At 39.8% G+C, this 17,251-nt stretch overlaps 1 protein-coding gene across 1 annotated transcript in view; it reads right to left on the reverse strand.

Moving 5' to 3' along the window:
• The window catches only part of PHEX (phosphate regulating endopeptidase X-linked), a 116,165-nt gene that overhangs the window by 25,967 nt on the left and 72,947 nt on the right, over positions 1–17,251 (reverse strand). The window contains exons 13-15 of the mRNA XM_072848910.1: positions 13,683–13,760; positions 11,962–12,065; positions 4,376–4,434 (exon numbers count right to left, since the gene is read on the reverse strand). Of these exons, the coding sequence (XP_072705011.1) occupies positions 4,376–4,434; positions 11,962–12,065; positions 13,683–13,760 (241 nt within the window). The remainder of the gene's footprint in view (positions 1–4,375; positions 4,435–11,961; positions 12,066–13,682; positions 13,761–17,251) is intronic.

The following is a 17,251-nucleotide window of genomic DNA, read 5'->3' on the forward strand; positions in this document are numbered from 1 at the left end:
TTAATCTAAGACACTTTGAATCATGGAAAAAGAGGAAATAAATAAATAGAACCCATGTATAGAGAACATCAGGAGTAAACTTGTATAATAATAAGATGAATTATAAGTACCATATTTTATAACTCTGCTCTTTGCAGCATACGTTACCTTGATACATCCACTTATTTCTGCTTCGGAGATATTAACAAAATTGTTGGCCATTCAAGTTATCAATAGTTTAGTAATGAAAATTAAATGAAGCAATGGAAACATAAAGATGTTTGCACTAAAGTGCAGCAAATTTTGTTACAATCTACTGCATATGCAAGTTTTGCTGTATTCTCCCAAATCTAATAATTTCCTAAATCATCTGGTTTCTACTCTCTATTAATTTTCACTTTTAGTGAGGAAAGACCTTTTCTTTCAAGTAATTGAGTAGTCAGGTAGTCAAGTTAAAAACACTAACAGCTTGCCCGTATATGAAGATTGCATGGACTTGTATGGAGATTGCAGTGATTTCTTGTGTAATGCTTATGTCAACGATACAGACTACAGAGACAGAAGAATTTGTAATCCTTCCATGAGGAGTGTGTCAGAGACCTCCCTGTGCTCTGAGCACAGAAAGCAAAAGCATATTCCTAAAGTTCAGAAGTGATCAGGACCTCCACATTCTTCTCCACTTCTGCAGGTACCTGATGACAGCTCCTTTTCAGAATCAGTTCAAGGCACTGACGTTGCTTTTTCGCTAAACTCTTTCATGAAGCCTTCAGTGACTGATCAAGTTTGGAGTTACTGTGGTTGTATTGATAACATCACACAGTACATTTTCATTTCCAAACCGAATGGTCTTAATTTTTAGAATCGACTTTGGAACCAAGTATTTTCCAGTTAATGTAGAAGCTGCTTTCCAGAAACAATTTCTATTATGCATTTTAAAATTCTCGTTTCTCAAATTCTCCTTCTTAGTAAACTCATTCACCAAGAGCAAAAATAGATGGGCCTTGAACACACTAAAATCTAGTTTGCTCACTGAAGAGCAGGGGCATTCAAGTAGATGAAGAGCCTATCTGGTTCATTCTCTTATTTCCAGCAGTGTCCAGTAGTAGATGTGTAGGGAATGAGCATCAGGCACCTATCTGTGAGGTAATTCTTCTACTAGTATATCCTTCTACCTTCCAGCAATCAGTAGCAGAGGGACCTGTCCTCCTGGACCCAGTTTATATCTGTCTGTTCTTTTGTTCAGAACAGAGCGCCCTCTTTTTCAGATCATCTGCTAATACAGTGACCGGCACAGATCCTCGTAACACACCCCTCCAACTATTTTGAAAACAAGTAGTTTGTTCCTACCTCCTTTTCTTATCTCTAATCAGTCATTAATTTATGAAAGGACCTTCTTTCTTACCCTATGACAACTTCCAGTTAATAGCATTGGGAAAGAATCTCATCAAAACTGTTCTAGGGAAATAAACATAGTATATCAAGCATACTTTCTTGCTTTCTGAATTTCAAAAAACTCTAATAGACTAAGAAAGCAAATATCAAGTATATTTGAGCTTTATCCTAAAAGAAAAAGCAAAAACCAAGTCACGTTGACTCTTCCCATTATATCATATGCTTATTCATTCTCTCTTATTCATTCATGTTGCGGTCACAACTGGTTTCCTTCATAGAGGTGCTAGAATGACTTTTTATGCAGATCCCTCTGGATTATCTTCTGAAAAAAAGGATTTTACTCCTGCCACACCTATTTTTCCTGTGCTAAGGCCACTATAAGTGATAAGCTATACATCAAAGCTGGTTGTTTGGCAGTTTCTTGTCTAAGAAGTTCCTTTGAAATACCTGAGAGAATATTATCTGGTCCTTCTAATTGTCACAGTTCATTTTAGGAATTTCTTCTAAAGCACCTTCTATTGACACTAAATTTGAAACGTTTCCGGGGACTTACCTCCCATAAGAAAAAGCTCCAGGATAAGAACTTCCCAAACTCTTCCAATGCAAAGATTTATCTTATTTTTATGCCTTAGAGACTCTCCTCTTTCAGTGTACTTGAAAAAAAGGGTTTTTTTTTAGTTCTTATGCTCTTAGCAAGTTGGTCCTCAAAGTCTTTGTGGGCTTGCTATATACTTGCTATATATACTTTGTGGGCTTGCTATATATACTTTACATTTAACTTGCTAGAGTTCATGCTTATTTCCTATTCTCCAATGACTCTCTTTTGTAGAACTTTTTTTCTGTTGTTTAACTGGGCCTTTAAAAAGGCCACAGTTTTTGTAGCATATTATCAGCCCCTACAGAACTTTCTATGGATTATTACTGGAAGCATAGCTGCAAAGCAGTAAGGTAATAACTGCTGGGCATGAGATTTGCCCAGCAGATACATCATGCAATACGAGTGTGCGTAGGCTCACAAACTTCAGTCTCCCACAGTGTAGTTCTTTCCCAGCAGCATTAATGGGAACTCAGTTGTGATGTGACAAATACTTATCAGTAACTTCAGACCCGAGCATGTTCCTCCCACATTTCACAGGGACCTCTTCCCCTGCAAATCACACCGGCCAGCAGTGAAAGACCATTTGTACTGTGCCTTTCTGTGAATTTTCCCTCCTATTGCGCATCATATAAACATGATTATATTTGTGGTAGGAGAGGGTTTTCTTCAGAAGGAGCCACTTAAATTCTTTTCCTCTTAGGAACAGTCCTAAAAGGACGGTGAGCAGCACTATCCAAACTTCAAGGTCAGATGCCAGCAGGACAAGAAGGTCAGCAGTTATGATAGAAAATACAATTGCCTCTACACCCATGACTGATTGGTTACGTTTGACAGCTCTCTGCTTCGTGACACTGTTAGACACAGCGAGTGTGAAATTTAGCTTCAGTGACTCCAGCCTCTCGTTACAGCTTTCTCTAATGTGCCATGGCAGAGAGGCCGAGAGAGCTGAACGCTGCTGAAACTTGGAAGGACCCAATATTAAAGAAGACATAACAGCGATGGTTCTCATTTCGTGCTGACCGGGCTTCCTCTCTGCTCACACGATACATCTGAAGAGCACTGGTGGCCGGTGCTTAGTTCAGCAGGAACAGCAGCTGTCATGCTGCACGTGTACCTCAGAGCCGTGATCAGCTCAGGGAAGTCTGCCTCAAGTGCTCCCTCAGATGATCAACAAAAATGTGGCTGCTTAATGATGGCAGCCCTCTAATTAAGGTAGAGCGGTCTAGGCCTAGAACTAATTTTAATCAAAATAACTGCCTAATTATCACACACACTTTACAAATGAGCTCACTTAGACACAAAAGAATTTAAGTGAGTGATTTGAAGGCAAAAATTGTTTACAGAAATCGTTAGGAGCAGATACCAACAGACCCAGATTGCCAGTCCTCTGCTGTAACCTCTTCAGTGTAATACATTCATTTTGTGCCTTTCAAAAACTACTTCTCTCTGCAACCAAAAGAGATTTAGGAGAAAAAGGGGGAGTCACTCAGCGATTTTTGACACACCTGTCCTTGGGGACCGAGACCACAGGGGTTATGGCAGCTGCCTTCCAGACCCTGACGGCACAGAACAAGAAGGGTGATTTAACTTGCAAAGCTAGTAAAAGTGAAGAGAAGTGTCAGGGTAAAGATAACACTGTTGTACATAGAAATACTGGAATATATTTTTAAAGCCAGTTAGAAATTTTCTGTGCAAAGTCCCCTTAGAGCAAATGGGAAATGAACATCCAAATCCATGCACATCTTTGAAAAACTCAGCTCTTTTACCTCATATGTTTCCAAACCAGGATTTATGCTCTTGAAAAACAACCAGTAACTAAAATTAGCATAAGACAGGTTGTACTGTACAAGATAATTTCATCAAACTATACAGGTAAGAATTCTAAGTTAACTGTAGATACCATTCCTTGTCCTTGAAGGTATTGAACAAATCCGCTGGACACCACTTCTCAGGTTTTCTGGTCTATATCACAGTCTCCTCTAGTCATGTTTATTGCTACATATTTATTAATACTAGAGGACTGATTTGCTATCACTTAGAGTTACTGTATATTTATGGAGGTATGTATACACGTTTTTGCTACAGAAAACAGAAGACAGATACATTAAGCTTTAATAAAAGTGATTTAAGCTAAAATTTGCGATGGACAGAGTACCCACACAAGTAGTCACTGCACCTCCGCTGGCATGGAGTAACTCATTAAGCAACAGTAATTCAAATTTGTGGGACCCCTTGCTTTTCCAGAACTATCCTCTCACTTTAAATGTCTCACAGCTGAATCACCAGGTCTGAGGTTTTGATTTTCAGTCACAAACACAAAAACTGTACAGATATTATCTGAAGCTTGACACATACATTTCCCAAACAGGCACTTTATAAGGAGGCTCAGAAGTCAGATATACTCACTGATCTGGTTGGTAGATGCACTATAAAAAGCATTTACAGTAGTTGGGCTTGTAAACCACCTGTAGTAAGAGCAAAAGAAATTGGCTGTCAATACACTTACACATTGTTATGAATAGAATGAGCAAAGATAAAAAGTGAACTCAGTGGAAGGAAGCAAAAATGTAAAAGACTTAGGATACATTAAAGTTAAGTATTTCTCCATTTCAACACATGCTACCTACACCTTCTAGAACATTGAAATCTATTGTTTAATGGCTTTATTTTAAGTGCATACAGTCAATGAATGCTCAACAGGAGCAATTGTTAAGCTTGCAATTACCTAATCTGTTTTATTTCTAAGTGACCGTTGTGCTTGTGAGGTCTGCCATGCTGATGAACTGAGGTTCACCCAACAGAGGCTACAACACTGATAGCAGCTGTGAAAACTCTCTTAGCTGTCTTTCAACCATGTGTGGAGAAACTCCCTCTTGAAATTAGAGGAGAGTATTTTGAAACGAGTGAAGTGGCTTCAGACACTTTGCTGAACAACTACTTGAACAATTAGGATGATGCCAGCAACATGGGCAGGTGCTTTCTGGGAACCTAAATTCAAAATAAACAGCTTCACTTTCTGTACCCTACACAATGAACACGGCTATCAGTGTGCTCATAGACAAAGGGACCTCTTGCAAGGCAAAACAAATTTTAAAAGGAATATTAGTGTTTCTTCTCATAGTTAGATTTCTCATACGTACTGGAGGGAAACCTAGATTTGAATAGCAAATAGAATTTACAGATTTCCTTAGCCTAAGCTCATCAATATTGACAGTGGTTTTGCACATATGAGTGGAAAATCTCAACTGGTTTCAGCAAGATCCAAATCCCCTCAGATGAAACTCTGAGTTCAGTGAGTCCAAGATTTCACTTTATGATTTTATAAGGAAGAACTGAGATAAAAGAAAAGTAATAAACATGATGAGAATTAGTGGTTAATTCATAATAAATTAGAAGCAACTCTAGTAAATGTCCAAACAGGAACATCCTGATGTCTTTAGCAATGCATTACTTGGAAGTTTTGTAAAGCCAAATTAATTCAATGCAATTGCTTTGGAAAATTTCTTTCAAAGAGAAGAGATGGGAGCTGCAAAACAAAGAGTAAGACAAAGGAAGATCTATCAGAACATGGAAAATGTGTGATGTCAGTGACATTCACATACACGATCTGTGCTTTAAAATAGCACCATCAAATGAATGAGTTATCTGCAGATCCTGACTTTTTCTGGCAACTGATGTCCCCACGTAAACCATGCAACAAAGGGGAGAGTTTTAGAATGGCAGCATTCTGTCTTTTATCAATAAATTTATCTGCTTCTCTCATCTTCAAAGCTGAGCAGCTTATTTTACAATGCAGCAACTAGAAAAACTAACCAATGAAAGCAAAGGGTGATGTCATGTAAATATCTTAACCGTCCATCGCATTATAGGCTCTAATTGCCACAGATAACTCTCCCTGTTTTGTTTACTAGGAGATTCTGAAGGGGAGCAGCAGGGGGAAGTTGTTTTCTGGTGTGTTTTCTGTTTCCTCTGTAATACAGAGATTAAATGTTAGAGGTAATGTAGTGAGATAATGGAAAATTGAAGAAAGAATGCTTATGGTGAGGAGATAAAGAAAAAATTAGGGGGCTTAATTAACTACATTTCAGTTTCATGTTTGTTCACAGCAGCAATCAGCTGAACTGTTTTGAAGAATTCAAGCCAGCCACTTGTGTGGTGGGATCTGCTCTCCAGGCTTAGCAGTAGCTCTGGAGGACTCTGTCCCTTTTTTGACAAGGAGAGAACCCATCTGAAAGGGACCCATCTGAAACACTCAATACTTTAATTTAGGTTTTACTGTAAGTTTGAACAAAGACATGTAGCGCTGTGACTTCCACCTCACCCTGTTGGCTTGTTCTACTTACCATGGCCTTTCTGTTCTCTTGAACAGCAACTTTTAAGCATGAAAAAGGCTTCTAGGACAACAAATCCTCTCTTTTTGCAAATCCTTCTTAGAGCAAGTATCTTACAGGGCCTCTCATTACTAATCACAGGATCAAGGGCCTGAGACAGATAAGATACTTCAAAACAGACTAATGTGCTTTGCTCTTCTCCCCATCCTCTTTGCTGCTGCAGCCCCAGGGGCTCACCGCAGCTAGTTCAAGATAGGAACCACCACAAACAGTGGTTAAAGAGCTCTTCGCTGATAGGCGACACCTCTCTAACAGTACAAGTCTGCACCCATTTTTAGTGGGTGAGGAGCCAACCGGTGATGCATGTACTTGTCACCACAGGAGCACCTCACTCTGCCCGAGAGCAACAGCAGATGCTGTTGCCATTTGGTCGGCAGCTACTGAGGGAGGACATCACACCACTGCTGGCCATGCTTTCATACCTATGAACTCATAGACTCGTAGCTCGTAGACTAGCTGCTAAGACTCATCACAACATCCCCATCCTGAGACTGCTTCTTTCTTCACGATCTACCACCGCAATAACAGAGCCCATCCTGTTTCCTGAGCTTAGTATGAGCCAAAGACCGATAGCAGCCTCGATTTTCTCACTGTAAAACTGAACTAATTTCTTTCCAAGTTGCTCTTTCATAACGAGGCCTTAAGAATGACCCTGTATGAAGTTTGTTATGTTTTTAAGCAGCTAGGAAGATGAGACTTAGCAGCTGTACCAAGGAGTCAGGAAGAATAAGAGTTCTCTAGTGACAAAGCAGAGTATACTGCTGAATTTCATATTTGACATTTAGACACTTGGCAAGGAGCATATTTGCACTCCAGCATTTTGTTGTACCATTCTGAGCCACTCTCAAAAAGATTTAGGAAGCATTTTCCACAAAAGAGCAGAAATAACCAAGACTGTTTCCATTCAGACTAGCAGAACAACTTCACCTCTCATCTGTCATCCTCTTTCAGTGAGCTCCTTGAAATGACTGAACCTTCAGTGACAGACTTTAACTAATAACGCATCAAATTACTATATGAAGGTCTGTAATAAATAGCTGTTGCTGTTAAATTTTAACATGAAGCAAATTTAGAAATAGTTCTCTCAGGCCAGTTTGAAGTCAGGTTGCCTGGGGATTTGCTCTAGGTCTGGTTGCAATTTCAGTACATTTGATCTATTAGCAGAAGGATAGAGAAAAAAGACAGGTGTAACAAACTCTAAGCTCTTATTAATTACAAACAACAACAAAAAAATCTAGAATACACTGTTTCCATTTGCTATTAGCATGTGAAAAAGGGACAGCTTTGAATGATGTCCTGTAACACTACCTATCAGCTACTGCAGCAGTCAAAACCTAATGCTGCAGACTTGACACTTGTAAGTTTGAGATTTCTCTTGTAGAAATAAAATCTGAAACCTGCACTGAGATAGTGAGTGGGGCAGATACTCTTTTAGGTTTGTGTTTCTTTAGGCTACAATTTTTTCTGCAATATCTTCCTTTCTGAGTTAAGAGTATAGTGTGCTACATTGCCAGTCACAAAGAGGGGTGACTGGGAACATTTACAATAGAGGGAAAAGCTTATTAATTTATTTAATTCTCTGTAAAGCTGCAAACTGAATTTGCAATTTGTTCTCTCAACTTTTTGAGTTCGAAGAAATCACTCAGGTGGAGCAGAATTTGGTGTTCAATGTCCCAAGTAAGAATTTTTTTTAAAAAATCATGTAAGTAAAGAAAATGAACTTGTGAATGTATAACGCACTTAAGCTGGTTAGAAGTGAAAGGCTGTACAAAGTTGCTAATGAAGCTGGAATCTAGAAAATCTCTTCCCAAGAAAGGACTAGAAAGAAAAAATTCTAAAGGGAAGGCAATCTTCAAGGCGACTTTCAAAAGTGTATTTTCTCTTCTCATTGTTAGTCTGTTTTATACATTTTCCCGTGTAGAAACAGAATTAGCCTCACAGGCCAGGCTGCCATCTCTCTCCCCTGGGGCTGGGCAAGAAACTGGGATGGTAAGGCTGGGCCCAGCCTCCAGTGCCACATCACTGGGTAAAATGAGGTTCAAAGACCAGGAAAAGGCTCCAGGAGGCTCCTTTCCAGTCTTTCTTCTCCAGGGCAGGTCCACCCACAGGATTTCTGAGCTCTCCAGCAGCATTTCTCCAACAGACAACAGCCTGCCCGGTGTCTTTCATGGCTGCTTTTCCCTTTTTGCAGACGGAGCTTGAGCACTGTCCTTAATGGCATCCAACCCAGCACCCCTCTGAGATGCCCTCCCCTGCAGTGAACCAAGAGCCAGGGCTTACAAACAATAGTGTGTGGTCAAGAAACTGGAATAGGTCCTGGAGGAGACCCAGGAATCTTCTCATAGTACACTTTCTCTGTGTCCTCTTATAGGGCTACTAGATGCCTACAGCTCCAGCGCTGAAAGTTGAGTGAAAAGTGAAGAAAGATTTAGCCCGGTCTAAAAATCTTAGAGGAGATGTCCTGACTTCAAAGGAGAAAGATTAATAATAATGAAGTGGTATGCCCAAGAAGACCTCTGATCCCCTGCTACCTGCAAGTATGATATCAGTGTTAAGAGGGATAGATTCAATCACTGTTAAAAAGGTATGGGTGTGTCTTTATACATACATATACTTATACACACACGTGTATGTATATTTGTACGTATGAACGTATACGGCTCCATAGATGGATAAGCAAACACCACTAAAACTCTGATTCTCCTTTATGTCTCCCTTCCACATGGCCATCGCTTCCCCACACCCTGCCGTTCACCTCTCTCTGCTCTAGTTGTGTCTCACCTGGATTATTATAACTGTCTTCATGCCTGGTCCCCTTCCTCCCACACTCCCCCCTTCCAGCCTTGCCTCCTCCATTCAGCCCTCTCAATCCAACCTGTGCTGTTTTGTCCATCATATTCTTCAGCTCCTGCCACAAATCCCTTTCATACATCTCTCTCCTGATACCTGAGCACTTTTTCTCTTGTTTGATAGAGCCAGCCGTGAAGATGACAGCCACCTCCCCAGCCAGCTGCTAGGATCACAGCTGGCATCCAAAGCGGGTGCTGAGGACAGCAAGTTGCACCTCCCACAGCTGCGGTGCCCGCAGGGGGGCCTGGCGCCGGGACCAGCAGAGCAGGTGGCTCCAGCGCCCCGATGCCTTGTCACAGCTTCTTGGTACCAGCTGGGCCGGGTACATCCCCCCACCCACGCCTTGAGCAATGCCTCACCTGACTTCCTCCATGCTCCTTTTTCCTGTAAGGCAGATAACTGCTAGGGAGGGAGGGAGCAGAACAGAGGACAAAGAATTATGATAATTACTCCTGCTTTGGGGATTGTTTTTCCTCTTTTTAGATCACAAAACTGTTGAATTTCCACTTTGACATCCACATTCCCCCTTGCTTTATCAAACTCCTTTGTCTTGTACCTCCCAGCTCCTCTGTGTCCCCTGATGGTGTTTCCCCGGTGCTTTGAGTGAACCATCATTTTGATTTTCCATTTAGTTGACTATGCTGAGAAAAGTGAGTCCAGTTTGAAATAATACTGCTGAGAAATCTGGACTGTCTGCTAAATGAATATAGTGTTTTACCTTTGGGGATTGATATTACTTTACTAGGTGGTAACTTACTTCCTTAAACACTCGTTTTCTCATTTATCTTTATCAGTCCACATCTTGGACCATCTTATAACATCTATCTCTAAATATAAATATTATGCTAAAAGCCACTGAACTAGGGAAAAGAAGGAATGAAGCAAACAGAAACAAAACCCCAAGGGTAATTCTCTATTAACACAGTTCCAAGCTTCAGTGTAGACCAATTTCTATGAAATATAAAAGCCTAAAAAATCAAAAACAGAAAAAGAAAAGAAAGAAAGAAAAAAGAGAAGTAAAAGTATCAGAAAGCGGTAGAGTTCGATAGTTAAAATGTGGCAAGTGCTGATATTTTTAAGGCCAGATTTGACTTGCCTCAGGCTGGTGGGTGGGAGTTATTGGCTTATTATAATACATTTTTTAAAAAATTACTGGAGGTGCCAATGACTTTCTGTGCCTTGGTACCCTGCAGCAGACACAGCAAAAGTGGACAGTGTGACACCACTTTCAGACCCTTTTTCTGTCGCTGAGCAGGTGCAAAGGCAGAATAATCTCCCAGCAGGAATAATTACAACTGAGGGCTCAAGTGGAGGTTCCCCCCAGCCCCACAGAAGGCAGAGCATATAGCTGTGCTGACAAAAGAAAGAGACCGCAAATCAAATTGGGATCCTCCAGGCCAGAATGTGCCCCACGGGATGACGAGAAAAGCAAGACAAAGGTGATGAGGGGGCTGCTGTTAAGTAGTCCTTGAAATAAGATGGTAAAGACAAGCATGACAAAGTGTTCAATCTTGTAGTGAGCAATCAGGTAAAACCTTCATTTTTTTAAGCATACCCATGTGACAGTTCTCAGATTACAGCCCTTGAGGTGTACAGTCAGGGATTACCTGCCAATTAATTTCCTTACAGGGGAGATTTCCCATTGTGCCAAGAATCTAAGTGGTCTGCATTAGTGCTGCCCCAATGCTTTCACGAGGAGGAGGTTGCTGATCACCATTGCTATAGAGAGGTAAGTGTTATTTCACTGCTCTCATGGAAACTGTTGGTCCGAAGAGACTATACTGTCATGATCTAGCCCTGGCATCCAGCGCTGCAGGAAAGCCCGTAAAATCATCCCCCGGCATTAACAATTGCAATGTCAGAGAAAGGTGACAAGAAGGTAAAATTCACAATTAAAATTAAGCTATAAACAACCACTTGAAAATATGGGGCCAAATTACAACATTCTAACCAGGAACAGCCTGTGCCTGTCCTGCTGACATCCTCTACCTGCCTCACGGGCAACAGAGAGCCACCCCCGAAACAAGGTATGGTTCAGTTTGAGTAGGAATTTCTGGAGCCCTAAGGAAATACCACCACAGGAGCTAAGCAGCAGCACTGATTTCAAAGTCTCTGTGTAGAAGGAGTCATTTTTAAGTAGCGTGATTAGACTAATTAAGTTCTGTTTAGGTTTTAATTTGCATTTTAAGGACTTGATTACCCACCACTAAGAAAAGAGACTGATTCTCTCATGTATTTTATGACAGTATATGACACAATCTGCACTCTCATGTTTACAAATAAATAAAAATAACATATGTAAATTAAATTATGTTTTATTCCATATCATTGCCATCAACAGCAGGTAACTAACAATGCTGATTGCTATTACTAATAATAGCATTATCTCATACTAACGGTTCCAATCTTAGAAAAATTATTTCATAAATCCCTGCTGTACCATTCCAAATTCTAACTGTGACCAAGAGACATAATCCATTTTTAATTGAGATTCAATTATCCCTTTTTTCATTAAATTAAGTTTAAGTTGCAAGCAAATGACTACTCTGCATGAGAACAGGGATACCTAGAACTTACCAAAAAAAATATCCACAGGAGTTTCTGAATAACTAAGGGCTTTGCCCATAGGCTTTTTCTATCGTAATATGTTGCTTTGTATATAATTCTATTAAAACATAAATTGTATAAATTAAATAATATAAATTAAAATATTGTTAGAAGACTATGTAAATTTGCCTTTTGTCTACTCACTCTGTTTTTGGAACTTCTTTTCTAAGCCAGTAGAAATCAGATTGGGCTGCATATTTGCGAGTTTGCAACACATTGCCAAAATAGTCACTTTCTGTAAACTTCAGCTGTATAGATAAAGCACAGATATTTTTAAAGCATGTCCAAGGAAACAAAAGCTGACATAAAACAATCAGAACTTTTATTTTAAACAAGTAATCACCTAATTTTTTAGCCATTATCAAAGCAAGTACAATTTTCACACTTGGTAGGAAGAATACATATTTAGTGAGCTTAGTTAAAAAACAGTGGCTGAATGGATCTACACAAGGGACTGGAACATCGGAAAAGCTCTTTCCTGCGCAGAGAGCAGCTGAGGAAATCAGAAGTACCCAACAATGAATTGCAGACTGCATGTTTCTAATCCTATTATCCAGGCAGCCTCTTTTCCATAAGGAAGTAGGTCTACTTTTACTTTTAAAAGTGCATTTTAAAACCACTTTCAAAAATGTAACAAAGACCTTTTTTTCAGTTTGTTTTGTATTTTATTACAAATACTTCGTACTCTGTGTCCTCCGAGGGTTCTGCCACTGCATTCTTACTGTTTCTCGCATTAAATGCTTACATAGGGCTCCATGCTTCCATAAGCCTCCAAATCTAATAGCACCCACACACACACAACTAACCATGCAAGAAAAAGGGATGTTAATATTTTATGAATCCAGCTGATATCCCTCTCACCAGTTTCAAGCAATCCTACGACCTGTGAGGAAGTTATACTTCAGATTTAAATTATGGTTTTGCAACCATGATTAACAAGTGTTTTTTGCTAGGCATTACCACTTATCTGGGCAAATAATTCCATATGTTGAGTGGTAATTTGGTCACATCCTCCGTCTCATTACGCTGCCTTCACAGCACCATCTCCCCCTACCCTTTCTAGAAATGAGGACTAGGTTTGTAGAGTTGGTTCTTCAAAGTTTTCTCAATAAATTATGCCTCTTATTAGTGTTCTTTCATGTTCTCTGGCAAAGATGACTATCACTCTTGTATTTTACCAGTTCAGGATTACATTTGTGATTCTACTTTGCCTGTGACTTTCAGTAATACAATTCATCACATGCATGCCACAGTTAGCCCTCTGGAAAATGGTAAAATATATCATCTGTCTTCCTGCTTTAGTTAGGCTGCACAAATACTGGGTCAGGAAGGAGTCCCCCCCACAGTATCCTTGTCCAGCAGCCAGCACGGTAGGCATATATATCGGTTAGGACCTCTAGGCACGATCGCAACCAACAAGCATAAATAAATTCATAGCCTGGAGAGGTGGGGAGCGCCTGTATAGAGCACCATAAATTGTGATATTCTGAGGAAAAATGGATTAGTATTTTTGAAGACCATTACTTTGAGGAGAATTTTTTTGTTTTGTTTTGTTTTTATAACTAAACACAAAATTTATGCCAGCATATGTTTAACCTTTAAAATGTTTAATAGCAGGAAGGTTCTTTGTACCCAGGCACATTTTACTCCCAGCAGGCCTCGTGGTCATCTCACTTAGACACACTGGCATTGATAATTTAGACATGAGAGCTAGCATACTTAATTCAATGTCTAAAAATAACCAGGCAAGCAGAACTCCAGATGCATGCCAAACAAAAGAAGAGCTTTGATTTTAGACAGCAATGAAACAGAGCAAAAAATGGCTGCAATACGTAAAAGAAGAAAGCTGCAAGTCTGACACTTACTGTTTTGATGTCTTCATTAATATATGTGTCATTCATTATAAACTGAGGGTAACCCACTTTTGCCATAACTGCCTTTGCCTTTGAAAAAGAAAAAAAGAAAAAAAAGTGTTGGCAGATATAACCATTTCTCAGCATACGGCTTTTTTTTCCCATTCTATTTCCACCTTGTATTGTTATGCCTCCCTGAAGGCATCCTAATTTAACTTTAAACCAACTTGCCTACAAGGTAAACTTGGTGCCACAGATGAGCTTCACATCACAACGTGGAAGGTCCAGGTTCTGTTGTCAGATTATCACAGTGGGTCTGTTGTCGCCTGCAGAGCTTTTGCAGACTTACAGCAATGTTTGAGTGCAAAATCTTAACAGCTGGTTTTCCCTGCCGTTTTTTGTGTTAATCAGATGGTCAAATGCCTGTTTTTACAACGTTTTCCAAAAAATGACAGGAAATGGCCCATTTTGCTATGGTGCAGTAGCTGGTACACATCCAACTGTTAAAATAGATTTGGTACACAGATATGGATGGACCTGGGTCCCAGCAAGTGCAGACTGGCATACTTCCACTGAGGGTCACTTCCATTTACACCTGAGGATGGGTGCACACTTTTCTGGAGGACACTGTACTTTCCTAAAACCACATGGCTAATCTTTGTTTCATTCTCCCCTTTCATCCCTCTACTTTGCAGTCTTTGCCCTTTCCCTAACGACAGTAAAGGTGTTAAAATAAGACACTTCACTTTTCGTTAACTTTTTTCCTCTTTCAGTCATGACTTGGTCCTAGTGTTTATGCACAATCTGTGTAAACACTCTGATATGAAGAGATAGCAGCTGTAGATAAGTATTCCCACTTTGTAAATCATGGCATAAGTATATAAACAGTCTTAGTAAGGTCCTGACAAAAACACCAGCAGGCCACCCAGCTACCCAGAATCTCTGTGGAAACAACGTGTTTCCGGAAGAAAAGCAGAAGGATACAAAAGGATAAGGTGACATACCAAGAAATGAAATATGACAAGTCCATAGAATAAATTAAAGCCATGATGGACTAGGGTAGCACAAAGCTTTCACTTTGTATGTTTTCCGGATGCTGAATGTAATTTTTCCTTAAGTCTTTGGAATTCCCCGCACCCCTCAAAAAAAAGCTCTTCTGGAAATTTGTTCTTCAAACTCAGATGTCTAAACCCAAATGAATATTGCAAGATAGGAAAAGCAATAAATGGATTGGCCTTTAACCACCTGCAGTCATACCAACCAGGCATTCTGCTCTCTGCGAGCAGAGCCCGGACCTCTCTGGGGGTCCACCGACTTCTACTTCCCTCTTGCTGCATGGGGTGGCTGTTCAGGGGAAGATTCCCCTTCCTCCACAATGAAATCCTTGCCCCCTTCTTCCCCTCCACAGTATCTTAATACAACAGAGCCTCCTATGACAGCAAGAATTAGAAACGTCTGTTCCACGACTATAAGAAGGAAGCTGATGGAGGACTGCCTCCATTTAACCAAAATTATTTTGTCTCCTCTTTTATTTTTCAAGAAAAAAGGCCTCTTTGCTTCTTCAAACTCCTTCAATTTCTCAATCTCATTTCCAACCCAAAGTCATAATCCTCCATTTGTGACATCACAATTAATTGTGGTTGAGATAATTAAGATGTCACAAACAGAAGATTACAACTTCAGGTAGGAAATTAGCAGCAGGAGCAGATGAACTCTTAAGCAAGAAAGATCCCATTGTCATGCAAATATCCCTAGTGATAAAAAAAAACAATGGAAGACAAATGCTGAACAGGAAATATGAAATGAGCCAAAGTAACTCTCAACAGAATGTTTTCTCATTTTTCCAGAAGGTAGAGCAGCCTTTCAAGATATTTTAAATGCCTGGGGGGATAAAAAGCAGGGGGTGGAGGGAGCACAATTCATCTGCAAGTTTGTATATCATCAAAAATATCTATTTTTTTTCCTGGTGGTGTTGTCAGGTCCAGCTGACTGAACTTTGCAAGGAACTGGAAAATTTCCATTTTCCATTTCAAATGTTTCAATCCTAGTTGTTATATTAGTCTTGAGAAAGCAAAGTATAGAACTCATCAGTTTTAGTTTTTACTAAGTCAGTTGCTTAAACAAGTTCAGTGAATCTCGAATGTTCTGCATGTGTTCCAGAGTACCCACCTGAATCACTTACAGTAGCCTCTGTATTGAAACTACTTAAATGAGCCCCTTAGCATTTTGATTAAACAGATTTAATTTAAAAACTAACTTCTATAATGAAGAGTAAACCCTTTAAAAACAATATATAGTGCAACTTGCAAAAAATCAACAGTGGTTTTTAAAGAAAAAGTAAGGATTAACTGTGTCAGTACACTGTCATTTCACCAATTATTTAACCAGTAGAATGTCAATCAAAAATTGTTGATCATGTTTTGTCATATAAAAGAACAGTTTGGGCTTTGAGCTGTATTATATCCTTTAAAAACACTGAATTTCTAGACTACCTTCCAAATAAAAGCAAATAAATTCATGCCTCACTGGCTGTAAACGCAGACAACTATGAAGCCAGCCTAGGTCTGGCAGCGCATCTTTGCGAAAAAAAGCAGAGATGGACCCTGCCCTCAAACCCATGGTGCTAGTTGTCTGGTTGTGACCACAGTATGTCTATCTCCACCGCATGCCATTTTGGAGTCTTTGTGGAATATAAAATCCCAGAATCATAGAATGGTTTGGGTTGGAAGGGACCTTTAAAGGTCATCTAGTCCAACCCCCCTGCAATGAGCAGGGACATCTTCAACTGGATGAGGTTGCTCAGAGCCCCGTCCAACCTGACCTTGAATGTTTCCAGGGATGGGGCATCTACCACCTCTCTGGGCACCCTGTTCCAGTGTTTCACCACCCTCATTGAAACGCATATCTGCCACATCCATCTCAGCCTCTTCTTCCACAGCAGCCCACTGAGAGCAGCAGCTTGGAACTGCCAGGTTTTGGCCCTTTTAGACCCCATTCCTTAACCAAACATCTCCAAGGGTGAAGGTGATTCCTCCAGGCTCCTGAGTAGCAGGTCTGACATAGGTTGACCTAAATATCATATATAATCTTATAATGTCATAGATAACCATGTAATTAATATTTAACATTAATTTTTTATTTTAGTGACACTTAAATCCTTTAGTCTTGTCATGGCCCTGCTGCATTAGAAAAGGAAGATGGGAAGAGTTCTCCCAATCAGACTTCCTCAGGAGAGCTGGGCTCACTTATCAGGTCACACATACTCTTGCTTTGTGTTTTTGACAATCGATGTTGTGAGCTTAAGATTTCCATGTACAAGGAAAAAATGATCAGGCACTACCGAGATATTTTGTTATAAAGCCTATATAAAACCCTAGTAAATAACAGAGTTTGTCTCAAAGAGTTTTTTGAAAGTAAACTCAAAAGGTAACACTGCTCCTAGTACTTTGATGTTTTATCAATAGCTAAAGCTGTGTCCTATTTTGTAAGATATATATATAAGGGAAAAATGTTATTTTATTGCATTTGTTACTTAGAAGGTTTTGCCACAATACGTGTATTTTAGAAGTCTGCACAAGACA

Source organism: Ciconia boyciana, chromosome 1, assembly GCF_034638445.1.
Source record: "Ciconia boyciana chromosome 1, ASM3463844v1, whole genome shotgun sequence".
Classification (NCBI taxonomy): Eukaryota; Metazoa; Chordata; class Aves; order Ciconiiformes; family Ciconiidae; genus Ciconia; species Ciconia boyciana.